This window comes from Sphaerodactylus townsendi, linkage group LG02 (genome assembly GCF_021028975.2).
Source record: "Sphaerodactylus townsendi isolate TG3544 linkage group LG02, MPM_Stown_v2.3, whole genome shotgun sequence".
In the NCBI taxonomy this organism is placed as follows: domain Eukaryota; kingdom Metazoa; phylum Chordata; class Lepidosauria; order Squamata; family Sphaerodactylidae; genus Sphaerodactylus; species Sphaerodactylus townsendi.
This window is the reverse complement of record NC_059426.1, coordinates 126455405-126483110: the sequence shown is the minus strand read 5'-3', so window position 1 is coordinate 126483110 and position 27706 is coordinate 126455405. Positions and strand designations below refer to the sequence as shown.

At 42.7% G+C, this 27706-nt stretch overlaps 1 protein-coding gene across 1 annotated transcript in view; it reads left to right on the top strand.

Annotated features, from left to right (window-relative positions):
* The window catches only part of BAHD1 (bromo adjacent homology domain containing 1), a 112397-nt gene that overhangs the window by 47419 nt on the left and 37272 nt on the right, over positions 1-27706 (top strand). The window contains exon 2 of the mRNA XM_048485425.1: positions 24719-26365. Within this exon, the coding sequence (XP_048341382.1) occupies positions 24736-26365 (1630 nt within the window). The 5' untranslated portion in view covers positions 24719-24735. The remainder of the gene's footprint in view (positions 1-24718; positions 26366-27706) is intronic.

The window sequence follows — 27706 nt, the reverse complement described above, 5'->3', positions numbered from 1 at the left end:
TAGCCCAAGCTCCTATTGTCAGTCAGGGTACCTTGTATGTAAGATGTCTACCACAGGTTCTTGTTAGGCCTTTAAAAATCATAATCCTTATACATAATTGCCTAAGGGATGGAATGTCTGACGACGAACCCTCAGCCAATGGGTGCGCAGGATTCATGAAGTGAATCCTGTGTACCCATTGATGGATGACATTCCCTTCCTTCCCCACCTACCTTCCCTTGACCCAGGAGCCTCCCCCTCCACTCCAAACAACAAACCAACACACCAATGAAGTGGCAGGTTGCTGCCCGCTGCACTTTCCCCCTACCTCAAAAAGCAACCTGGCATGGCAGCAGCTGCTTGCCACCCATTGCCCTGCCAAACTCTCCCCAAGCCTCCCCATTGCACCCTCCGTCCACCCCAAAAAGTAACCTGGCCCAGCATGGCAGTGCATTGCACCACCACCCTCCCCAAACAAACCTACCTGACAAGGACACCAAGTGCCAGCCTTGGGTGGGTCCAGCCAGGGCTGAGGCTGGTCTGGGCCACTCTCCTGGAGGAAGAGGGAGAAGTCCCCCACCCTCCCCTGTCTAAAGCCCATTTTATTTTAATTTGAAATGAACTTTAATGCTAATGCTTGTATAATTGCTAAACTGTTTTTGTAGGAGGAGGAGCAACTTGCAAGGGCAAGGACACAGAGTCATTTCAAGTAGAGCATGATTTTGGAACACGCCCTGTAATGGCACATTGCTGAAGCTCTTGAGAGTGCAGGGCAAGTTGTTATTCAAGAAACGTGTCTGCCATTACTCTGCTGTTACTGAGGAGTCAACATTTGCTAGGAAGGCAACTCTGTGCATGCTTTGGATCCAGAATTATGCAAGTTTGTTTATTTGAAATATTTGTATGCTGACCTATTCACTTGGTCTCAGGGTGGCTTCTGGTGCTGTTCCAGCCATCTTTTGTTAAAAGGATTTCAGCTGGCAGGACTGGGAAAGACCTGTGGCTGGGTCTGAGAACATGGAGATCTGCTTCCAGTCGGCATAACTAGTAGTGAACTACATGATTCTGTGGCCTCTCTGCAAAGAGAGAGAATGGTCAGGTTCACTTTTGGGCTAAAAGAATTTCCAGGCTGGGAAAGATCTGTGACTTGGACTTCGTTATGTCTTTCTGTAAACTTTCTCAAAAAGGATTGGTGGTTAGAGCAAATGTTGTTTGTCGTGCATTGTGCTGCAGAAAAAGTGGCTAAGAAACCTTGGGATTACAGAAGACACCAATGGCTCGACCAATGGGAATGGTCTTTCTGAACTCTAAATACTAATTGAAGCAAAATCTGTGACTTCAGAACAAAAGATCAAGATGGTGTATCGGCTTTAGCACTCAACTGTCCTTCCCTGTCTTCTTTATTCAAGAAAGCTCAGAGGGGCAGAAATGGTCCTTCCTTCCCACATTTTATCCCAGCAACAACCTCTTGAAGTTGACCTTGTCCACCCTCAAAGCTTTATGACAGCATGAGCCTTTGAGCCTGTGACTGACACTGTCTTCTACATCATATTGGCTCAAGTGTAGTTCTGAATAGTTGAATTGACACAAACCTGTAAATGAACCTTAAGATTGAGGAAAGGAATTGGTCATTTCCTCCAGCAGTTGGGAAGACTGAGAAATGTTGATTAGCGTGCATGAAGTAAAACTTTGCTGTTCGCATTTGGCTTCTGATAGCACCTGAAGGTGTCTTGTTATTTAAGCAGCTGGGAGCAGCGCAGAGCTCTCCTCCATCTAGTGGCAACTTGCAATTCTTCATTAAGCCTAGTCCATTCTTACTTAGCAGAACAAATGTCAGTCACTGCTTGGACAAGACTGTCTAGTGGTGGCTTTTATAGTAGCAAGGTTTGTGCCCTCAATATGTAGTATGCAAAATTGTCACTGTTAATGCTGATTAAGTCTGGGTTTGCTACCAAACTAAAGGCAGATTTCAAATAGCCTGATCAGCTTGGGTAGCATTGTAGTTGTTTATATGTACTGTGTTTCCCCAAAAATAAGACAGGGTATTTTTTTTTTTTTGCTCCAAGAGATGCATTAGGGCTTATTTTCAGGGGATGTCTTATTTTTTTTTCTGTGATTTTGCACCCCCCCCCCCCCATGTGACCAGATCAGCTGCGCCGGGGAATCTGTAACTAGAGCTTATTTTTAGAGTAGGGCTTATATTTCAAGCATCCTCCAAAAATCCCAAAAAATCATACTAGGGCTTATTTTTGGGGTAGGTCTTATTTTTGGGGAAACAGAGTATGTTAGATTTCATAAGCTCTGTATTCAGGTTTGAACAAGCTGAACACATGTAGGGATAAAGCTGAGATTCTGCCTACTGGCTCTTGATCTGACATTGAAATGGTTAGAAGAAACAATCTAAAACTGTACATTTTGTACACACAATTGGGAACCCTGGTTTTTTGCTGAGCTCTTGATTGTGTGGTAGAACCTGCTCATTTATTTGAGTAGGACTCTGTTAAGACTGCTGAACAGGTAGAGAACAGGAGTGGGCCCCCATTCCATATGTTGAATTGACACGTCTGAAGCTCTGAACAAGGCTGTGTTCAAGTGGTTGCCTTATCCTCCTTTTATTGATTTGTGGGGAGGGGAGGATGTTAGGCTGGCCCTTTTGTTTGTTATTTGATTTTCCAGCCATCTTGGACTGCCATGCCATAATAAAATTGCTTGGAGTCATCCGCATGCACCAGGAATTAATCTCTAATCCTTGATGAAAAGTGTGGGAGATCCCGTGGACCAACTCTTCCCCTCCCCTTCGAAAAAAACACTGGCTTAAATAGCGATCTGCTTCTGACAGCTCAAACTTCTAGGAAGTAGTAAAAATCACAAGAGGCAATATGTTTCAAAGCTGTAATCACAAAAAGAATCCATAGCCTTTGACTGCATAGTTCACTTGTCACATTCAATGGGTGACATTTTTGATGAAAATTGGTACAGCTTGTGGTTACATTTATAGCTCTGCCCCCTTTTTGATGGATTGATGATGCTTGTTGCTGGAAGCACGCAGAAGTCAGGGTGCTCTTGATAAAAGCTGTCTTGTCACGCAATCACATTGTTCACTGCAAGAAGAGGATTCTGTTCACTGTGAGAAGAGGATTATACCTTCTCTCATAGCCCTACTAGTTCTCTGTCACCTATTATGTGAGAGAAGTGCAAAGTTGCAGATAATGTTCTAGTGACAGTTTTGGAAGTTTCTGCATCCAATATGTTAATGTTCATCAGAAGAAATCTAAATCAGCAGGAACCCCTTTAAGAGCAGCTGGGTTGGGGTTTTTTTTTTAAATGATGGTTAATATGGGATTTTGCCTGTGGGATCTCTCCTCCAACCTGATACTTGCACTATGAAGGAGCAGCAAGATACTCATGATTAAACATTTGTTTGTAATTAGTTGCTACAGTGACCTCTGGGTATGTGGTGGGATGTAAAGATCATCATTCGGGGAGAGCAGAATATGAAGTAATTTCGGTAGCATTGTCTTCATGGGCCAGTTTGCTTCTTACATTCCTATCAGTATTTTATTTTCTTTCCTTAAAAAAGAGTTATTCCTCACCTCTTTTTGTTTTGAAACAGCATCATTTATAGCCCTAGCCAACTTTTGTTGAGAGTTTGTTAATATACTTTTGGTTTAGTCTTTCTTTTTTTTCCAAATAAATTTATTTCCAACCAAAGACCACTGACATATACATCAATAAGCAAGCTGTTACACAACATAAATATATGACAATTTAACAATCCTTACTAAATATAGATTATTATATTATAATATTAAAACTTTACATATTGTTATTAATCGCACAAACATTTACAAAAAATTCCTATTTACTATATCCACTACTATTCACTATCTATAACGATTCATGAACCTTCCATAATATACCAGCAAGACAACTATCAGCAGACAAGTTCAATGTCCCCCTTATTACACTAAATGAGCAATATTCCCCCCCCCCTTGGTTTCCTCCTGTAACATTGGTCATCCAGAAAATCATTTTTAGCTATTTATCACTAAGAGAACAATTGGATCCATTCATTCACCCATTTCTTCCTGTATTTGTTTTTATACTTGATATAAAGTTCAGTATGTAATATAGTGATGTTTGATTTCATTTGTTTCCTTAAAGTAGACAAACCAAGGTTCCCATCTTTCTTTGTATTTTTCATAAGGTATTTTCCTTATCCTATGAGCTGCCCAATCCATACTGGAGAAATATTGGACCTTTTCCTTCCAGTCCTCCAGAGTTGTTATCTTATCAGTTTTCCATACTCTTGCAAGCACTTGGTTTAGTCTTTCTGTTGAGTTGAATATGGCTTGTACGGGCAATAGCACGATCCCAAGAGTTCTGGGCATCATTCTTGAATTCTATAGTTGTTTCCTTTAATCTACAAACCTGTTTTTGACTTTGCTGTTCTGTAATTCTAGTGTTGCCTTTGAGTGCATCCTTGTTGGAATAGAGTTCAGGAAGAAGAAAGCTGAGCTGCTTCTTACTCATAGGCAAAGATCTGTACATTAAGAACATAAGAAGGAGCCTGATGGAACAGACCAGAGTCCATCTAGTCCAGCACTCTGTTACTTGCAGTGGCCCACCAGGTGCCTCTGGGAGCTCACATGCAGGGAGCTCACATGCGGCTGTTGCTCCTGAGCACCTGGTCTGTTAAGGCATTTGCAATCTCAGATCAAGGAGGATCAAGATTGGTAGCCATAGATCGATTTCTCCTCCATAAATCTGTCCAAGCCCCTTTTACAGCTATCCAGGTTAGTGGCCATCACCACCTCCTGTGGCAGCATATTCCAAACACCAATCACACATTGCGTGAAAAAATGTTTCCTTTATTAGTCCTAATTCTTCCCCCCAGGCATTTTCAATGTATGCCCCCTGGTTCTAGTATTATGAGAAAGAGAGAAAAATTTCTCCCTGTCAACATTTTCTACCCCATGCATAATTTTATAGACTTCAATCATATCCCCCCCTCAGACGTCTCCTCTCCAAACTAAAGAGTCCCAAGCTCTGCAGCCTCTCCTCATAAAGAAGATGCTCCAATCCCTCAATCACCCTCGTTGCCCTTCTCTGCACTTTTTCTATCTTTTCGATATCCTTTTTGAGATGTGGCGACCAGAACTGAACACAGTACTCCAAGTGCGGTCACACCACTGCTTTATATAAGGGCATGAGAATCTTTGCAATTTTATTATCAATTCCTTTCCTAATTATCTGCAGCATAGAGTTTGCCTTTTTCACAGCTGCCATGCATCGAGTTGACATTCCCATGGAACTATCAACTAAGACGCCCAAATCCCTTTCCTGGTTTCTGACTGGTAGAACTGACCCCTGTAGCATGTATGTGAAGTTTGGATTTTTTGCCTCTATGTGCATCACTTCACATTTTGCTACATTGAACTGCATTGGCCATTTCTTAACCCATTCACCTAATTTATCAAGGTCCGCTTGGAGCTCTTTGCAATCCTTTTTAGTTCTTACTACCCTACATAATTTGGTATCATCTGCAAACTTGGCCACTACGCTACCCATCCCTACTTGCAGGTAATTTATGAATAGGTTAAAGAGCGCTGGTCCCAAAACGTATGATTGGGGGACCCCACTCCCTACATCTCTCCATTGTGAGAATTTCCCATTTACACCCACTCTTTGCTTCCTGTTTCTCAACCAGTTTTTAATCCATAGGAGGACTTCCCCTCTTATTCCTTGATTGCTGAGTTTTCTCAACAGTCTCTGGTGAGGAACTTTGTCGAAAACCTTTTGGAAATCCAAGTAGACAATGTCCACTGGTTCCCCCTTATGCATATTTTGTGTCTTTCCTCATCCCCCCCAAATCTTTGCCCAGAATTAAAAGTGTATTGCTGCCTCCCCAATTTAATACTTATAAAGGACTTACATTGTGAGGGCTTTGGGGGAAAAAGGACTTGATTTTGAAATGTGTGGATTGTTTCTAGAGAAGATAGCTGTGACAGGTTTGGACCTCATTTGAATGTTTCCACCATAGAAAAGCAGACTCATAATCAGCCCTGTTGATTGTTTTGAACACATCTCCTATACCTTTCATGGATAAGAGGTTTGAAAAGCAATCTAGGGAACTCTTTTGAGATGACAAATTCCATATCTGTGTAATAACAGATGTTCAATATCTGCAGTTTGTTGTGGGAGGTTATTTTTGTTTGTTACTGTTTTTTGGTCTGTTTTCTTGCTTTAACACCACAAAATTTGCTTGTTGGGTCCAGTATGTTTAAAATAATAATAGGTGTGAAGACTTTGGCTTCTCTTAGCTGTAACCTGTTGACTACTTTAACAAAAAATGAACTATGGAGGCATGGAGGGTAAAAAAAAAGGTCCCATACAATTGGGGCTGCATGTAAATGACTTGCTACCTGGGGCAGCCTCCATGCAGATGGATTTGTAGGTCTTGCTATATCTCTTGGGTTATGAATTAGCTTGAGTGGCATCTTCTAGATGCTCACACTAAAATAACTCTTATGAATAACTGTCATAGATAGTGAAAGTGCTGCTACTTACACACATCTCTAAGGACTACTCTGGCAGTTCCTGCGTATACTATATCTTTTCTCATATCCACTTACTAAAGCTATAACTTAGTCAGATTGGAGGTCTGTACTGGCTTTGCAGTTAATATTAACCTTGGACTCTGTTTCACTGGCGCCTGCTAATTCCTATCACCTATTCTGAGGTGCAAATCTTCCATTTCTTGGACAGTTATTTTTGTACTAGCAGTAAAGCCTTTTATAGGGTAAGGAATACAGTGGGCCTAGATAGGGCGAGGTGGTGAGGGCAAGTAGGGGACTGAGTTTTCCCACCTTGTCTTTGGGTGGAGTGCGGGGAGATGGCAGGCAGAAGAATGGGAAGGTTCATGGCAGCCTCAGTCTGTCTTGTCTTTGGAGGGTGAGAGAGGCTAGGCGGGGGTGGGAAGGACTTGTTCAGGGCTGGGGTGGTGGGGGAGGGGGAGACCAGGAGAACTTGCTGGGGGCAAGAGGGCTTTTGCAGCTCCTGAGCAGCAGCTCCAAGATGCTGCTGCCCCTTGGTGGGGAGGGGAGGGCTTGGCGGGCTTTCTCATGGAGGCAGAGGACATCTTGAGTGGGTATTCCTCTACCCATGCGCAAGGAGGCAGGAAAGACTTTTACATCACTTCCTCTTGGGGCCCTGGGGGCCATCTTTTCCCAGTAATTTTCCTGTCTCACCAGGGAGTGCGGGTTTTTTTGATAGGCTCTTTTAGGGTTTGACTTTCCTGTCTACCTTTCTGCCTTCTTGTATGTCCTCCTGCTTCTTTTTGGTTCCTATACTCCTTATTTCAGCTCAGGGTAGTAGGAATCGCAAACAACCAGCTCCAGATCGATTCTCTGGAGCGAAAGAAAAATCTTCCTGCCTTTATTCCCAGGCTTCCTAGGATGGCGGCCAGGTCTTTCTCCCCTCCTAGGGAGATTTTCACCCGCTCCTCTACAGAGGGGACTCGAGCTGCTACCGCCACCCCCCCACACACACACACCCGTTACCACTTGGACAGCTCCCAGCCCCCTGAGCTGGATCAACGGGCATGACCGGCTCCAGCCGTGGCAGCAAAAAGTGGTGGAGGAGTGCCTCCTCAAAGCAACAAAAGACAATTAGAAGGAGAATGGAGCCAAGCACCTCCAAAGGGCGTGACTGAGCTCGGCGGCTCCGCAGAAGGCCTTCTCCAGCTCCCCAAGAGTCTTGGAGTGCCTTCCCATTGAGTCAGAGGTTTCTGAAGTCTCCAGTTTTCACCAGAATAGATCTGGGCGAAGGAGGGGGGGTGGCGAGTTTGCAGGTGCCACAGCTTCCCCAGGGGTTCTTATGCCCAACAAGAGTTATGGCTCACCTCCTCTCCTGATCTGATTACTGAATGTTTCAGAAGGGCTATGAGGAAAAAAAATAGCAAACTACCACAGATCTAGAGAAAGTCAGGAACCCTCCAGACTCAGAAACCCTCATAGTTCCCATAGGTAGACTAACAGGGACCCATCAGGATTCCCTCCTCTTCCTTTGGGATGAGGAGGAAGAGACTCTCAGTGATGCAGGGGACAGACCAGATGGTGATAGATTCTCTGAATCCGAGGATCAAACCCAGGATCCTACAGAAAGAAATCCCAGATTCTTCAGACAGGAGGATTTAACAGTGCTTATCACAAAAACCATTTCTGCCCTAGACCTCCAAGTTTCTGAGGATGCAGAGGAACCTTCCTCTTCCTCAAGAGTGTCTAACAACCCCCTTAAGGGATTTCCAAAGGAAAGTACAGACTGCTTCCCTCAGGAAGAGGGGGAAGCCACCTTCTTCCCCATTCTAGACTGCTTCAATAAACACATCAGAAAGGAATGGCTTAACCCACCCATCAACAAAAGTCTCCCACCTTCTTTTAAGAAGATTTATGTGCCCCTCAACATTTCCACACCCTCCTCCAAACACCACCAGTTGATTCCCCAATAGCCATCCTCCACTCTGGAGGTCTGGTAACAAAGATGGAGAGGGTAACATCAAGGACTCATTAGACAAGTGGTCTGATACTGTCCTTCGCAGGTCCCACGAATCTCTAGCTTCTGCCATCAAAACACTGGTACCTTCTTCTACAGTGGCCAAGAGCCTCTATGATCTGGCTTAAGCAAACCCTAGAAATGATCCCTCCAGAGGAGCAAAGGGGTTGAAAGAGTTCTTGTAGTCAATTCTTCCTTTACTTCCTTTGACATCCTCACCCTAGTGGCGCGGTCTATGGCATTCAGCCTTGTCGCATATCACAACATGTGGCTGTGCACCTGGCTAGCAGACACATACTCAAAATCAGTGGCGACTGGCTATTCTTATGATGGTTCATATCTTTTTGGAAAAGAACTGGAACAAGTGCTGGTGGAAACCAGAGACAAGAAGAAGGCAATGCCAAAATTCGTGCACCAAGATCGCACACAAGTACCTCCCAGAACGAATTTTCGATCCCAGCGGGTTCTTTCCAGAGTCAACTGAGAGGGATGGCGTTCATCATGGCAAAGTCAGGGTAACAATAGAGGAAAACCTTCCTTTCGTCACTTCAACAAATTCCAGGGGAAATCCTTTTGCAACAAAAGAATCCCCAAGCAATGACTATCAAAGCATCCCAGTCGGCAGCCGTCTTCTCCACTTCAGCACAGCTTGGGAAGGTGAACACGTCGATAGGTGGACTCGGGAAGTGGCCTCATAGGGTACGTCATTGAATCCAGACTGTTCCCCAGACATCACTTCATGACATCACCTCTCTCTGCCAACCAAGACAAAGCCAGGAGAACTATCAACGCTGTGTCCCATCTGCTATCAATTCAAGCAATAGAACCAGTGCCTTCTTCGGAGAAATTTTCAGGGACATAGTCACATTTCTTTACTGTGCCCAAATGAACAGGAGATTGGCGGGCCATCCTCAACCTGCATGGAATCAACAAATTAATCAAACTTCCAAAATTTAGGATGGAGACACTCAGATCCATAACCTCGACCTATGTCACGGGGATTTCATGACGTCATTAGACCTGACCGAAGCATATCTCCACATGCCAATCCACCAGGCTCACAGGAGTTTTCTAAGGTTCGCCATCGGAAAGCAGCACTAGCAGTTCCGAGCACTACCATTTGGATTAACCACAGCACCAAGAACTTTCTCCAAGGTCCTTCTGGCTCCCATTACCCTCCTGAGGGAACAAGGGATTCACATTTACCCTTACCTAGACGATCTGCTCATCAGATCAAAAACCAGAGACAAGGCATTGTCAGATCTCAACACAGTCCAAGTCATTCTTTGACAACATGGCTTCCTGATCAACTTAAAACAAAAGTGTCACCGCTCCAACACAGAGAATCAAACACCTGGGAGCCATCATAGACTCCACAAAGGACTCCCTGTTCATTCTGAGGGACGAAATTCTGAAACTTCAATGCTCAGTATCTGCAGTACTTTCAGCACATATGGTTCCCCTTCTCCAACTGGCTCAAGTGATGGGACTCATTATATCAGTGATCGACCTCAATCAGTGGGGACGTTTCCATGCATGACCCCTCCAACAGTTTCTGCCCTAATTGATTAGGCTTCTGGAATGGCAATTTAATATGCCATTAACATGCAACAGTCTGTTTTCAATAGAAATAACATTTTATTTTGCCTTTATGGAACTCTGTAGTATATAGGGCAGTGGTGGCGAACCTTTGGCACTCCAGATGTTATGGACTACAATTCCCATCAGCCCCTACCAGCAATTGGCCATGCTGACAATTGGCCATGCTGGCAGGGGCTGATGGGAATTGTAGTCCATAACATCTGGAGTGCCAAAGGTTCGCCACCACGGATATAGGGTGATTCCCATGTTTTCCTTCATATTCATCCTACCACATAAGGGTTGTTTTGAGCTGGAAGAGAATGACTAGACCAAAGTTGCCAAGATTGTCTCATAATTGAGAGGGGATTTTGAACATGACTCCATCTTCCTTGTCTGACGCTCTGTCCACTCTCTCAAGTGGTTACAGTTGTAGCTTTAGGACTAGGAGGATCAGTGTTTAAATCCCAATTCAGTTATGGATGTTGATGGCTTTGGGCCAGTCATTCTTGGATACAGTCATTCTTGGATACATGGGAAAGCCAAAATGACAATTAATTCATAGTGTCTGTGTCTAAATGGATGTTATAAGAATCCAACAAGAAGTTGTCCTGGCATAGTTAATAATTGGACATGGAGTCCATACTCTTAGATGCCTGCTAAGGAAGTTCCTGCCATTATATATGCTTTATAGAATGTTACGACTCTTGAATGTCCTTTTTAATTTTTCAATAAACCTTTCTGATTTGCATCATGTCAACTTAACTGTTTCTGGGAGAAAATGTTATGTACTGTATTTCTATTTCTGAGACATTTGGTTGACATAATGTTTTAAAGAACTTGAAAGTTACTGGGGCTTAGTGGGTTCTAATAATTATCTTTAACTGAAAGAGTATGCTGTTGTGACTGGTTGCAACATGGTCGAAAGCATGGTGCAAGGTTTCCTAGACCATGCTATGCCAAAAATACACTGTTACTTATCTAGCAAGACCATACATAGTTGTGTCAAGTCAGCTTTTGGGCACATATGTAGACATGAGTGAAATGCCATTCAGCAACTAGTACCATTGCAGAGACCACCAGAGAGGATTTTGAGGAGGTCCCCCATTAGCAGGACCATTTTGTGTTCCAATTAGTACTACTATATTATAATGGTGGTGGTGGTTCAAGAAACTGCTTTAGTAAAAGAGGATTGGGATTATGGGCTATTCTTCTGCGCTGTAGAGGATATATTATCCACTTGCTATATGTATTATCTTGCTATCACTATATTGTTTTCTGCCTATGTAGAAATTTTATTTTTTGGCTTTGTTTAAATATCAAATTTTAATTCTTATGCCATTTATCAGAAGTCTTTCTCTGTTGATTGACCTGACTTGCATTGTATAATCTACATTGAATCTTGATGAGAAAGGTGGACTATAAATAACATAAATAAATAAATGCAGAGTTTGACTTGGGTGCAGAATTCAGCAATCTAAAGACTCTCAGCTGTTGCCTGTTTTTACCATGCGTCCTTTTTTCAGTGATTTTCAGTGTGAGGGGGACATCAGTGCCCATTTTTCTTCTCTGACTAGCATAAATGGAATAAATGATGCACAATTACTTTTTCATAATTTACTCAAGGCATAACATTTGGATTACATTGTCAAAATGCAGAATCAGTTCATCCCTAATCATGAGTCATCTGCAGATCCATTTCTGATCAAAGTTTTGTTTGTTGCCACTTTTTTGTTCCTCTTTCTTTCCACTTTTTAAAAACCTCTTTGACTGAAACAGTTTTATCACAAAAATGAGCAACTTGCTGAGCAACACTCTAGAAACCTGCTTATTTTCTATGCTGTTGAATAGAATTTACATATTCTTATGAACATGGCAGATGTTGAAGTTTACTTAGTAGACGTACGGCATTTATCCTAAAATATTACTCTGAAGTTGTTCTCCTCAAGTGTGAACAACATTGAACCAGCTGTTATGTCTCCCTTCTTGAGGCAATTCAGAACACCTCTGTCAGAAAGGTAGCATATAAATACACGCAGTGAATTTATTTTTCCCAGCTCTTCCATCACGCCTCACCATGTTTGGTTCCTTTGAATATCAGCCTGAAATGACTAGATGTTGTATTTACAACATAGAAGCCCTGTTTGTCACTTATATACTAAGTGTTTATTTTTTTTTCAGCACAAAGAATAATTGCACTGTTTTTGTTAGTATTTACTTCTGAAATTCAGCACAGAGCATGACTTAAACAGGCACTGAAGGAGAAGCAGAACTGTATGTGTAACACTTCAATTTATTTGACTTTTGGCACAAGGAAGGATAAAAAAGTGCTGTGCATCTTCAAACTGCACCTGCTGCAGGAGTATTTTGCCTTTAATCAAGATGTTTGAATGTAGTAATGAGAAGTGAAACGTAATGGGCTTAGGCTGGAGTAGCTCTCTGCATAGGATTATACTTTAAGGGGAATAGAACAAATTGTAGCAATGATTCAAAGGTAGGTTTGATTGCCCTTCCCCTCCAAACCCCCCCCCCCAGTAAATTGAACTTGCAAGTAGAATTTTGTCATATTGCTTGAAACACATCAAGATTTTCCTCATCTCACCTTTAATTTGGTTTGAGAGGAATAAAGATTTCATTGAGCATTGGTAAAATCTTGGAAGGCTTCATTTCATCTCTGTGAGACTACCATATACCAAAGGGGACAATTTATTTGTAGGTGCTGACTTGACTTTGGGGGGGGGGGGGTGGATTCAGAGCATTTCCAGCATTTCACTCTTGCTTCATTATTGATAATAGGGTTAGTGAGAATTCTGGGTACTGTTGGTGTTCAAATTTCCAGTGGAAAATCTTGCTGTACTTTTGATAGGCAGATTTGCATCATGGGCTGAAATTTTGTTTGACCTTGTATTTCCCAGAATTTGCATAAGTTTTGGGCATATGCATGCTGGACTAGTTTTATATTTCATGTGGTAGATTTTTTATTTTAAATATTTGCTTAATTTAGTTTGTGTAGTTATGTATTTACCTCACTTATTGTTTAAGGCAGACAGTTTCCTAGAGGTTATTGTTAAAGGGGTTTTTTTTTGAGGGAATCAGTTTTCTCCCAACTACAGTACAAACTGGATGATTTTATAATATCAACAAATATGTTTTATTGATTTTATAATATCAACACCACCATCCTTGTGTATGGGCTCTGGCAAAGCAATACATAGTGCCAGTTCCCTGGCTAAAAATTAAGCCTAGCAAGCCACGCAGTACTCCAAAGGAGTTAAATACATGCAATTAAAAGTGAGCTTCAAGGAATTCTGTCAGCCTACCAGCAGCAGACTTGCATAAGTGGTGAGCTTGCAAGTGCTACCTACATTCTAATAGGCTTGCTTCATTGTTTTGAAATCAGACATTCAGGCAAAGGCAAGAACTAGGTTTGATAACAGAGTAGCATGTCCTGTAATTTACCATGAGTATGATTGCTTAACAGCAATTTAATTACTAGGATGGGGTAAGCACCCAACTGAGAGTTACTGGTACCTATGATTTTACTATCCCAAATTTTCAGTGAGAAATTTAAAAACTGCTTACTCCACCTATACTTGCATTTTTTTTTGTCTGAAACAGAAACAGTGTAATTTGTGTGATAGCTCTAAAGATCTTCAGTTCTTGTTGGCACATTTTTCTAGAGTTAAGCAGCTCTGTACATCTGAGTGAAGTAAGTGCCCATCTCTAAATTTCCCTAATTTATAGCTGTACTTTGGCTAATTCATGGGATTGTGTGGGGCTGGCCTTTTGGGGATATTTGGATAGTGGGGCAGTGTTTCCATTTTCAGTCAATGGATTTTAAAGGATTGATGGGAAAAATTGAGTGAAGGGCCTGAAACCACTGATAAGACTTGGAGGTTGTATTTCACTGATATTTAGAAAGTGTTGTGTCTGCGTCAGAAAAGAAGCATGATGGGGAGAGTTATTCTCTTCTGGGGGACTTGATGTAACTTGGACACATGAGACATGTGAGTGCAGCATTTGTACATAGGTGTGGGTTGGGCTTGTTCAGTGCAGGGTGGATTTTGACAGGTGCTGGGAGGAGTTATCCCCCATGCTGAATTTGCCCACAAATGCATAGCTGTGCAAAATAGTACTCAGCAGGGTTGATCTGATTTAAATTAAATGGATTTAAATCATGGTTTTCTACATAAAGACCCATTCTTGCTGATATAATCTGAATATCTATAACCAGAACAATTCATTTTTAGATAACTTTCAGATTCGTTTTACAGTTATATATTTAAAAAAGGCTTTCACAGGTGGAATCAACTGGCTGTTTTGCGTTTTCCAGACTGCGCAGCAAGACCACAGCCACACAGTCCAGAAAACCTGAAACAGCCAGAACAGAGGCATATCGGGGGGGAAATGGCGCCCGGGAACAACACCTCCTCCAACCCCCCACTCCATGCTGCCCCCGTCTGTTGTGAAGCCCCCCCAGCAGGCTGGCTCCTGCTTTCCCCAGGCCCTAGGGAGGGCAGATCGCTGCCACCACTGCTCATCACGGAGCCCTGCTCCCCTGCACGTCCCTAGAGGCTAGCTCTTGCTCTCCTCAGGGCCTGGGGAGGACAGAAGCTGGACTGCAGGGAGGCCGGGAGCGGGGTGTGGCGGGAGACGCCTCCCCATGTGACCAAAAGGCGTGCGCCCGGGGACATGGGGCAGTTTGCCCCTGAGCCAGTATATTAAAAAGTACTGACTAATAAAAACACACAGATAATTATGAAATTATTGAAGATGAACTATCTCCAGTTTGTTAGCGAGTAGACCAACTGCACAGCAGAGTGCTGGTTACCGAGAGTAGGAGAAGCAGCCTTAGGACTTAGCTGCAACACCAGGAGAAACACCAATCAGTTCAAAGGTCACACACAAATTAGTAGCAGCTGGCCAGAACCGGCTTGAACCAGCTCACCGCATCAAGTAGTTGTCAGTGAACTGTCAGTTAGATCAAAATGGTCTAGCAAGACACACAGTATGCCTACAGAGGCACTTTGATACTCTGACACCCCTTCCATATTGTGGGTAATACAGTTAAATAAAAAATAGTGAACAGTTCACATACAATGACAGTTCACAAATACATAAATCAAGTGACAGTTACAATTCCAAGTTTAGGCAATACAAAATCAAACTTATGAAGTGGTACAGGCTTAGTAAGTATATCAGCAAGGTTGTGTTCAGATGACACATACTCCAGCACATTGTCAACGGCTTGCACGCGCTGGCTTTTCAAGTTCTCCATCTGACCTAAGTGGATGCAGGTTTGTGAATCCTCAAAAACCTTAATGGGTTTGACATAGATTGCACCCAGCTCAGTTAAAAACTGTTCCATCCACAACAACTCAGAGCAGGTCTCAGACAGAGCTGTGAATTCAGCTTCGGAGGTAGAGAGATAGTACTCTGCTTCCTAGACTTCCAGGTGATGAGGATAGAAGCATATTGAACAATGATACCAGAGAAGGATTTGCTGTCTGCCCCTTCGGCGAAGGAACTGTCTGCAGCTGCTGACAGAACAGTGCTGGCATCAGGTTGGATTAACAAGCCTTTATGTAATGAACCCTTCAAATACCTCAAGACATGCTTTAAAGCTTGCCATTCTCTCAGAGTAGGTTTGGCAATGCTTCTGCTAAGAATACCAACTGCATAAGCAATATCTGGTCGAGTAGTATTGCTGATAAACACCAAACTACCAAGTAGAGATTTGTACACATCAAGTCTGTTGAATAAAATAGTACAAGAAGACTTTTCAAAGTTGGTAGCCATGGGTGTAAGAACACTCTCAGCATCTTTCAAACCACTGGCTTTGATGAGCTCAGTAATCTTCTTGGTCTGTTTAAGTAACATACCACCAGCAGGTGTTTGCTCAATTTCAATTCCAAGATAACCCAGATCTTTCACTGTAAATTGCTTGTTGAGCTCTTGAGGTCTAAGGATGAATGAGCACAGGCCCTTTTATCAGCCTTCTCCTCGGCAGCTACTCCGGCTATCGTTGGAGTCTCAACGATGTCCCAGAGACCATTCCTGATGAGGAAACTCTGCATCTTACAGCTCCAGCTAGCATAGTTATCCTCATTCAGCCTCTCGAACAGCAGACTGGCAGATGTGAAGGCCATGACTGACAAACTCCAAACACCAAGGCACCCTTACTCTTGAGTAACGCAGGGGTCTGGGCCCATAACCTGTTAGTGAGTAGACCAATTGCACAGCCGAGTGCTGGTTACCGAGAGTAGGAGAAGCAGCCTTAGGACTTAGCTGCAACACCAGGAGAAACACCACAAGAAGCAGTTACTCTTCAGTGAAGTGTAGTTTATATACAGTGCAGCTAATCACAAGAAGATATATACAAGGTCATGGAACAGACTGACAGCATGCTTCGCCAACACAGCATGCTCAGAAGAGAAAGAACAGTTGCAGCTGTTCACACATATTATACAGAAGCTGACCAATCAGCTTAAAGGTCACACACAAATTAGTAGCCGCTGGCCAGAACCTGTTTGAACCAGCTCACTGCATCAAGTAGCTGTCAGTGAACTGTCAGTTAGATCAGACTGATCTAGCAACACATACAATATGCCTACAGAGGCACTTTGATACTCTGACACAGTTTAATTTGGGTCTTGCATTTCTTTGTTGCAATGTTTGCACTTTGTGTGCCTGCCAGCCTTAACCATAGGCAGAGGAACTTCATTAGAATATTCTCTTTTACAGCCTGCTGCCAGTTAGAGGGAGTCCAGCAAAGATGGACACCGTCACTCCTTCAACCATAGGCCCATAGATACAAAAGTCCCAGACCATTTAGGGCTTTGAAAGTTAATATCAAAATCTTACACGTGACCAGTATTCCACCTGGGGCCAATGCAGTTGATGGATCACTGATTGGATATATGCCCTCCACAATATCCCCATGAGGACCTGCACAGTTGCATTCTGGATTAGCTGAAGTTTCTGGAGCAGTCTCAAGGGTAGCCCTGTGGAGAGAGACTTACAATAGTCAAGTCTGAAGGTGACCGTTGCATGGATCACTGTGGCTAGGTCAGGTCAAGACATGAACAGTACTTTGTAGTGTAAGCATGTTCATGGGGTTAGATGCTTTTCTGCTATACTCTGCCCTTTTTTGGCATTCTGACATATTACTTTGCAGCACTATCATGGTTCATGTAAGGTAACTGTTAGATGTTTATGACTACCCCAACAGTATTCAACTCAGTAATATCTTATTGGATCAGACAAATGGCCCATCCAGAGCAGGCTCTAAATTGTACTTATTTCACTTGTTTACTTCCGTCTCCAAAGATGTAAAAGATTATAAAATATTGCTGGTTGGGGTGTAATTGGAAACTTTGAAAAAACTGTCATGCAACATTGTACAGACTGTGACGTTGTTCCCTCCCACAGTTATTATATACCCAGAGGCAGGTTAGCTTTGTGTAAGTTCTGTGGAACTGACTGTATTGAATTGATAAAAATTGTTCCAGTGTTTTCACAAAATTGCTACTTAAATACTGTAAAGTGGTGTAATATGTCAGTGTTCTAGTTGATGTGCTGAGAAGGGGGATGCGTTGTTGTAAAGTTGTAGTGTTACAGAGCTCAAAGCCTATTCAAAATGTACCAAAAGAAAGGATGACAATTCATAGCTTTCAAAGTAAAAATTGCTTTTTTTTAAAGTATAATTTTTTGAGATTTGAATGTTTTCCTTTAGTAACAGTTCTACAGATATTGACATTACTGGTGAACAAAATGTGTGACATGACCTGCTAGGGCAGGGGTAGGGAACCTGCGGCTCTCCAGATGTTCAGGAACTACAATTCCCATCAGCCCCTACCAGCATGGCCAATTGGTTCCCAGGTTCCCATGCTAGGGAAATGGACCTGCCCTAAAACAGAAAGGCTGTAGGGGAGAGGCATCTTAGACTGTAAATCGGGGGGAGAAGAGAGGGGGGGTGGGAATCCACCTTTTTTTATTACTATAATAAGAATATGGTACAGTAACTCAAGTGGTCATTCCAGTATGTGTAAAGAGGGATAAAATAAATTTCATGTGCCATTGTCATTCTAGCCGCAGTAACCAGCTAAGATAATCGAACTCTTTGAGGCAGATACTCGTTGGGCAGTCATTCAGTAAATAAACATTCATTGAGCAGTTTTTAATTTTAAACCCCCCCACTGATTTTTATCTACTTTGCTATTCATACTACTTTTCTGTGCATACTATTCCACTATTTTTAACTTCTGGAGAAGCCAGCCATACATGGAAGAATGGTCTTTTTACTTTTTCCACACTGCCAGCAAATGTCAGAACCCACTAAGACTTTGCCTAATTTTGCAAGAATTAAATGACAGCAATAAAGCATTTCCAAACCATTCTCTCTGATCCAAGCTTGAATTGACACCTTAGATACTTTATGAAATGTTTCCCCCCATATCTTCAGTGAAATGGACACAGAATTGTGTTGTCCCTTAATGGATTATAGTGATGTCAGTTTTAAAGAAATATATTTTGATTTCTGTCAGTTGCTTACAGTTGTAGCAACGAGGGAATGAGAACATTTTTGGCTTGTGCTGAGATCCAGATACTGGAATTGTTGGCCATTTAAAAATAGTGTCAAAATAACCCAAATATACTTCACTCAGCAGTCAGACATGAGAGGAGCCCTTCTGGACCAGACCAACATGGTGTTTCATGCAGTTACCAACCTGTCAAAGTTCTATGAACAGGTTATGGTGGCCAGAACCTCCTCATGTTAGAACATAAGAACATAAGAACAAGCCAGCTGGATCAGACCAGAGTCCATCTAGTCCAGCTCTCTGCTACTCGCAGAGGCCCACTAGGTGCCTTTGGGAGCTCACATGCAGGATGTGAACGCAATGGCCTTCTGCGGCTGTTGCTCCCAAGCACCTGGACTGTTAAGGCATTTGCAATCTCAGATCAAAGAGGATCAAGATTGGTAGCCATAGATCGACTTCTCCTCCATAAATCTGTCCAAGCCCCTTTGAAAGCTATCCAGGTTAGTGGCCATCACCACCTTCTGTGGCAGCATATTCCAAACACCAATCACACGTTGGATGACGAAGTGTTTCCTTTTATTAGTCCTAATTCTTCCCCCCAGCATTTTCAATGAATGCCCCCTGGTTCTAGTATTGTGAGAAAGAGAGAAAAATTTCTCTCTGTCAACATTTTCTACCCCATGCATAATTTTATAGACTTCAATCATATCCCCCCTCAGACGTCTCCTCTCCAAACTAAAGAGTCCCAAACGCTGCAGCCTCTCCTCATAGGGAAGGTGCTCCAGTCCCTCAATCATCCTTGTTGCCGTTCTCTGCACTTTTTCTATCTCCTCGATATCCTTTTTGAGATGCGGCGACCAGAACTGGACACAGTACTTCAAATGCGGTCGCACCACTGCTTTATATAAGGGCATGACAATCTTTGCAGTTTTTTTTATCAATTCCTTTCCTAATGATCCCCAGCATCGAGTTTGCCTTTTTCACAGCTGCCATGCATTGAGTTGACATTCCAATGGAACTATCAACTAAGACGCCCGAATCCCTTTCCTGGTCTGTGACTGATAGCACTGACCCTTGTAGCTTGTTTCTTTTCTTGCTGTTGTTTCTTTTCTTGCTGTGGTATTCAAAGGCAGACACCTTCCGAATGTAGATGTTCCCTTTAGCCATTGTGGCTAGTGTGTCTGATTATTGACTATATTTCATGAAAGAAAAATCATATACATTGGTGATAATTGCTGCATCTAAGTCCGTAAATTAATTACATGTGTGAAGTAGTACCGAATCTACTGCCCATTTAGCTACCCAAGGTCTAGTGTAATGTGGGGGAGGTTCTCCATACCTATAATGGATCAGGTCCTTCTTAAGTTGTCTTTTTTTCTCACCAAAAAGCCTGAAACTCAGTAGCCTTTCCTCTGAGGAAAGGAGCCTCAGCCCCTTAGTCATTTTGCTTGCCCTTGTCTAGCTCTGTAATTATTCCTTTTGAGGAATAATTTTGAGGCAACCAGAACTGTACACAGTATTCAAAGTGGAACTGCACATCATCATACTGCCCATTCTGTTTTCAGTTCTTCATCTAGAAATGTGTAGCTTTTTCATCGCTGTTGCACAATTTCATTTTCCAACATTTTCATTGAGTTGTCCCTCATGACCACAGTCTCTTCTGGTCAATTACTGCCAGGCCAGACCCTATCGGTGTAGATGTAAATCTAGGATGGTTTTTTTTTTTCCAGTTGCATCATTTTACACATTGTACAGTATTAAAGGTCTTTGCTCTTGGGCCAGTGGGTGTCGTTTTTACGTGTAGTCTCTGGTGAAAAAGAGGCTTGGCAGCGGTTGAATCCTTCCAAGTCTAAACACAAGAATCCCTCTTGCACTGGCCTTACCCTTGAAGTTATATCAGACAGTTCCACAAGGGGAAGGCACAGATGATTTATCTTGCTGTGGACATCCATGGGGCAGTCTCAATAAGGTATTGATTCTTTTAGCCACAGTTAAGCTCCCAAAGGCACCTGGTGGGCCACTGCGAGTAGCAGAGAGCTGGACTAGATGGACTTTGGTCTGATCCAGCTGGCTTGTTCTTATGTTCTTCGTTCAGGGAGAGGGAAGGGGGACATTTCAGCTACAGGCTTGTAAATTTCTTAGGGACAAAAAGCGTTAGGATAATAGAAACTGACAATCAATGGCCAGTGGTTGTTTGAGATTATCTGATCATGAAAAGGCGTAGTTAGAAGTTTGAACTTCATGGACCCTGCTATACCAGCTTGAAGGAGCAGAGGGCTCCCTTCTCTCACCCTTCAGTTGAATCGGTTGATGTTTCAGCAAATGTCTGAGGGTGACACAGCAGCTGCGGCAGTGAACTTTTTCTGCTGTTTGAAAACGAAACAAAACCCGTCTCTGAGTGAAATCAGTCTTCAGAGAATTTGAGTACTTTTTTCTTCTGCAAAACAAGAAATGGCTGGAAGGGAAATAAGTATTGCCCCCTACCACAACACTGTTTGCACACTGTGATTCCACAGAAACATGTGGCAGCTTTCGGCAGGAGTTCTTGACTTTATGTGTGTGTGGAAGAGAATAAACATCGCAAAAGCAATTGATGTGATTGTATTGACCATATATCTCGATGCCCTGTTCTGATATATTGGCTGCTTTTTACTTCAGTCCTGATACCCAAATTCAAAGTGCATGTGTACGGTGTCAGACATGAAAAATGGAGGTGTGCATAATAGGTGCTTTTTCTTCAAAATGTTGGACCAGAAAACTAATCCTTTCCTGTTAGCTGATTTTTAGCATTTTAAAGGGGAAAGCAGCATCGCCCCCATACCTGTGTGCCCCATCCTATTTGACATGACACTCTAGTTATTCAGTTCTTTTGTATGGGAACTGGGCCTCATCCAAAGAGGTTGCCATGAAATACTTCATTCAAGTGGAAACTTCCTGTAGGAATTGCACGTTGCTGCCACAGCAAGTCTGCATTTCTGCAGTAACTGTGGTTTAGAGTCTTACTGTTGGTCCTTTGTAAAATTATAAATTTCCATGCAACTTCATCATTCTGGGTAACGCTCTGATCAGTTGCAGAGCTCTTCAGGTGGGAGGATTGACATACGAAAATGTGCAGATTGTTCCAAATCTGGTGTTTGCAGCTGCAGAGATGCCAGATAAATGTCTAATAATGTGTTCTTGTGTGTGGCTCTTAGTAAAAATGATTCCTTCATTCTGCCTTGCAATATGTCTGCTGATCACTAACTAGCCTGTGCAGTGTTTTACTATCCTGTGTGCTCACATACAGCTGTGTAAGTAACATGTGGGCTAAAAGGATGGAGGACACAGCAAATCTATGTAAAGCTTGCAGGCCTCATTGCCTGGATGACAGGTGAGCTACCCAACTACATAGGCACAAGCTTGCCTTTATTGCTCCTGTGTGGTCTCTGTCTATGCTTGGGACCCCATCTGTATATTCCTTTCCTCTACTCTATGCAGTCATCATTCTTAGATTGTAAGCTGGTTAAGGTAAACTATTGACTAACAGATAAACATTGTAAACATTTTATTTTTCCCCTTATTTTTCTCAATTTGCCATTTTGTTTTGCACTTCTCATTTGGAATTTGTGTTTTATTTATGAGTACATATGCTAGAAATTTTAAAAATCAAATAAATAATTAGGGTTATAGTATACATAAACTAAAATTCCTTATACTTTGCCTCACTGGTGAGTGTGGCCATGCTATATTCAGGGCTTTTGCTAGGGCCTGCCATTTTCCTAGCATTTTCCCAACTCATGGCACCATTTCTCCATTCCCTCTTATTGCTTTTTACATAAATTGAAGCTCAAATATATAATGGATACACATTTTAGAGGTGTTTAACAGCATTTATTAAACATGAAGTAGAATGACAGCTCCAGGATACCAATTCCCAAATACCAAATTAAAATTTTAAAGTACATTGCGATGATAAAGCTGCTTCTACTGATGAGACATTTGATTATATGTTAATAATGACTCAGAAGGGTAAAACGAGACTACGTATAATTTGTAACACTGTATATCAAAAGTAAATTAGAAAATTTCTCTCGATCCCCCCCACATTCACTCACTCACTCACTCACTCACTCACTCACTCACTCACTCACTCACTCACTCACTCACTCACTCACTCACTCACTCACTCACATGCACACAATAGGGCATTCATTGAAAATGCTGGGGGGAAGAATTAGGACTAATAAAAGGAAACACTTCTTCACGCAACGTGTGATTGGTGTTTGGAATATGCTGCCACAGGAGGTGGTGATGGCCACTAACCTGGATAGCTTTAAAAGGGGCTTGGACAGATTTATGGAGGAGAAGTCGATCTATGGCTACCAATCTTGATCCTCTTTGATCTGAGATTGCAAATGCCTTAACAGACCAGGTGATCGGGAGCAACAGCCGCAGAAGGCCATTGCGTTCACATCCTACATGTGAGCTCCCAAAGGCACCTGGTGGGCCACTGCGAGTAGCAGAGAGCTGGACTGGATGGACTTTGGTCTGATCCAGCTGGCTTGTTCTTATGTTCTTATGTTTCCAGTTCTGCAGGGAAGATCTAGCAAATTAAAGTAAATAATTCTCTATAGAACAGTGGTGGCGAACCTTTGGCACTCCAGATGTTATGGACTACAATTCCCATCAGCCCCTGCCAGCATGCAGGGGCTGATGGGAATTGTAGTCCATAACATCTGGAGTGCCAAAGGTTCACCACCACTGCTATAGAACCTGCTCTGAACACATTTTTTTTAATAAAATCACATCTTACATATTGATTACCGTATATACTCGCATATAAGTTGACCCACGTATAAGTCGAGGCACCTAATTCTACCACAAAAAAACTGGGAAAACTTATTGACTCGTGTATAAGTCAAGGGTGGGAAATGCAGCAGCTTCTGGAAAATTTCAAAAATAAATACCAATAAAATTACATTAATTGAGGCATCAGTAGGTTAAATGGTTTTGAATATTTATTTCAAAGAAAAACAGTAAACTAGCTCTGTAAGTGGAAAAGAGGTATCAACAGTAACTTTAAAAGTACAAAAACCTTAGCCCAATCAGCAACCAAGCTATAACCCAAGAGTTAAAATCCTTCAAAACTGGATTCCTCCTCCTCATCTGTATGACCAAATGTAACCCAACTCAGATTTTAAGAGGGATATTATCGGACATGTTAAAGGAGTTCAAGTCTTTGACAGTGTGATCCCACCTTGTGACCCTTAACATTCACCAGACTTACAACAAAAGAAACTATAAATCTGTTTTCTGTTTCATAAACAGAAGTGTGCAGTATAACAATGAAATATGGCAAACCAATACAGAAACAATAATAGTTCTGGCCTGCTATGCAAAACAGACCAGCAGGGTCTCAGTCCTGTGGTTCTCTCTAGCTGTGTCCAAAACCAAAATACAAACTAATAGTCAATCAATATAAACACAATATCCCCTTCTCAACCGTTAATACAAACATTCTCATACCTGAAATAGTTCATAACAACTGAACTCTGTGAAGTTAAGGCCTGTTAGCAGTTATGAAGCCTATTCTTCCTTAGAAGAAATGGAGCCTTCTTCCTTATATGGAAAATCTGAGATCTTTAGCTCCCCCTAATGGACCCTGGGTTACACAAACAGAACTTAAGCCATAAAAAACAATGGAATAGAATTACCGTATTTCCCAGAGTATGACCCTCATTTAAGTCGAGGGAGGCTTTTTCAGCCTAAAAAAGGGGGCTGAAAAACTCGACTTATACGCGAGTATACACGGTATGTAGCTTGCATTGATGCAGTGTTTGAGTAAATGGTGGGAGGCTGAGACCTTGGCCTTTAGCCTTCCCTGGTAATTATCATGTTCTGTGGTTTGAAATAAAGCCACATCTCAAACTATCAGGCATCTTAACTGGTTAAAAAACTAACTATTCCCTCCCCTTCCACTCCCATATTTTGTACTAGGCACAAGCTTTTGAGTGACCATCATTTGGTGTATTGTGCAAGAAAGCCTTTCTCTGCTAGCGATGTTAAGACATTTTCCTCTTTGTTCTCAGGGGTGGACATTGATCCTATGACGCATGCCCGGAAGAAACCACTCTTACTTCTGAAACACTCAGCTGGTTCTGCAGGCCAAGCTTTGTCACCGATTGACGGTGAAAGAATGGATAGGACTGAGGTGGAGGACAGCGAGCAAGGAAATAGCACTGAGGGGCAAAGCTGCCAGAGTAAATTTGCAGGCGTGAATAAAAGCAGGAATTCACAAGGACTCCGAAAGACGTATCCATTGAGGAAACGTCTCACTTCATCCGTGGATAAAAAGACATGCTCAGTGCTCCTCACGAGACTGGAGGATGTAGCAGGATCGCTTCCAGAGGAGACTCAGAGCGACGTGAAAAGAGGTCTCTCCAGTTGTATGGATAACTTCAGACCTGCCTGTTTCTCAGATCAAGTTCAAGTGGGGGAAGCAGGAACGAATGACTCTTCATTAGGGAAATGCACAGTATCTTGTCCAGTGACTGAGCAGGAGGGACATGATGCCTGCCTCTCAGTGCCCAGGAAACGAAGGCTAGCCTCCCTGAATGCAGAAGCAGTGAATAACCTGCTTTTTGAACGGGATGATGGCCTATTGTCTGGCAGGCGTTTTCAGAAAGATTCCACCAAAGTCAGTGGAGTTTGTTGCACTAAGACCGTATGTTGCAAAACTCAGGGCGCTTGGCCCTTGCTGGAAAAGCAAAGCTCTAAAACAGTGAAGGTAAAGAATCAAAACGGATCAAATCGGAAGTGTGATCCTTATGACCAGTTATTGGATGATGTCTTTGATGGGAAGAGGCGGGAGGATAGTGAGATTTCCTATCATCCCGCTCCAAAGAGATTGGCCAGTCTCAATGCAGTGGCGTTTCTGAAACTCACCCATGAAAAAGACCACCCCCTGAAGCCGAGGAGTAAATCGACTGGAGAGGGCAAGTCTGAAAACCACTGTTCCAAATCAAAGCTCAAGTGGGCCAAAGCCAACAGGAAAAATTGTGTTAAATCCAAAAAGGAAACGTCCACTATAAAGGTAGAGGGTCAGCATGGCTGGCAAGGAGTCACCGAGGGTGCATGTAGAAAAGTAGCCCATCAAGATTCTCCTAGAATCTATGGGAAAGCAGAATCTGTTGGTTACGAACCATTATCTAACTCTTGTGAGGGCACAGAGGGTTTCTATCACAGGCTGCCTTTGCTTATGGGTGGGCAAGCTTCCATGAAGCCTGAATATGGAAGACCTGGAGAGAAATCTCCGACCCCTAAGCAGGAATTCCACCAGCCTTCCTTCCCAGTACCTCAGTTCCATCCTTTGCCTGTGCCAGGAAATCATGCGGACTGTGGCTGTGTCTATGAATCATCAGGCTTGACTCCATTAAATGGATTTTATGTTTATTATGGCCAAAGTGGATACAGTAGTTACACTCATTGCTCTGTTTACCCGAAGGATGAATTGTCGCAGGCAACAAGTGGTGAGAGCCTTTTGGTATCTCCAGGTTCCTTGCCGCCAGATCCCTCCTTTCAGCCATTTCACTGGTGCAACTCTCCATATTGTTGTGGAGAAGGAACAGCAATTAATAGTTACAGCCTTTGTGGGGTTATGCACGTCCCAGAAAGCAGAATCAGTGGTGTGCATACAGGGCGGAACAGCTACCCTTATAAGATGCCTTTCACAGCAGGTAAGCCTTTATGTTGTCTTCTTTTTTTTTCTTGTGTGCGTTCTTTTTAAGTTGGGTTATTAATACCTGAGAGACAGAAAGAGTTAAAGAGTAAAGTGATTTTTTGTAACTGCCAGAAAATGTGGTCAGTTGAGAGAACATTACCTCTGTATGAATGTTCGGATGCTGGGATGTTACTGGCCTTGTGGTAATTGATATGTTCTATTTTATTTATTTATTTATTTATTTATTTATTTATTTATTTATTTATTTATTTATTTATTTATTTAATTCTATTTGTATGCCGCCCTCCACACAAGGACTCAGAGCAGCTTACAGCAGTAAATAGTATATAAAATTTGATGAAATAAACAATTAAAACAATTCGTGCTTTGCCTATAGCATTCCAGTGTTTTTATGTCCTCGTTACCTCTGTGCATGTGTGGCATAGTGAAATGATTACAATACGATTTTACCCTGTCAGTTGCAGGTGGGGATTATTGCTCTGAACAAGTTGACTTGTTGTTAGCTGATATTTGCCATGTATGTGGAAGTGGCTTGCAGCCTAGCCAGCTGTTTAACAGGCAGTTTCTCTCAAAGTCTTTCATGCGAAGTGAGTAGTAGAAGTGTTTATATTTATCACAGGTTGCGGGTTGCGCGTGGGGACTGATCTGCTTTGGAGAAGGGAGCCTGTGTGCCGGCCATCCCAGTTAGTTGGGGCCTCCATAAGATGCCTTGAGAGTGAGCGAACTATGGCGCTGCATGACCAGGCAGGGGCTGCTGGATAGACTTGCACGCCCAGGTAGCAAGGGGAAATTCATTGAGAGGCTAGCGCCCAAATGGTTCCCATTGGCTTGCTGCTCCACGTTCCCCCAGCATTGGACCTGGGGGGAGGGTGTTACTGGGGGACAGCAGGGGTTCTGCGCAATGACCGGATCCATCCCCTGTGCTGCACCTCTCCTTCCTTCCTTCAGCCAGCAAGCCAGTAAACAAGCTGCGACCAACTTTTTGTCCATCAAAAGTGGTCTTGTGTGTTACTCTGGGCCCTCAGCCTTCCTGTCTCCCCCACTTGGCAAGCAAACTGAGGAGTAGAGGTGTTGGGAATTTATTTTGGAAGTCTGTTCTTGATCAGTTGTGACCCAAATCTGCGGTTGGCACTATGCAGAAATTTTCAGCAGTTTAAGGACCTGATTATCTCATTGGAAGCTGTTACAAAGGATACGGGAAGAAGTAGCAGCTGCTTGGCATTCCCGTTACTTCATATATTTAGCTGAAAGTATGTGCTGGAAACTGCTGTCAATCTGCATTTGGAAGTAGGGGGTACCGAAGAGATCACCGTTGGATGAGTCGCGTGTGTTGATA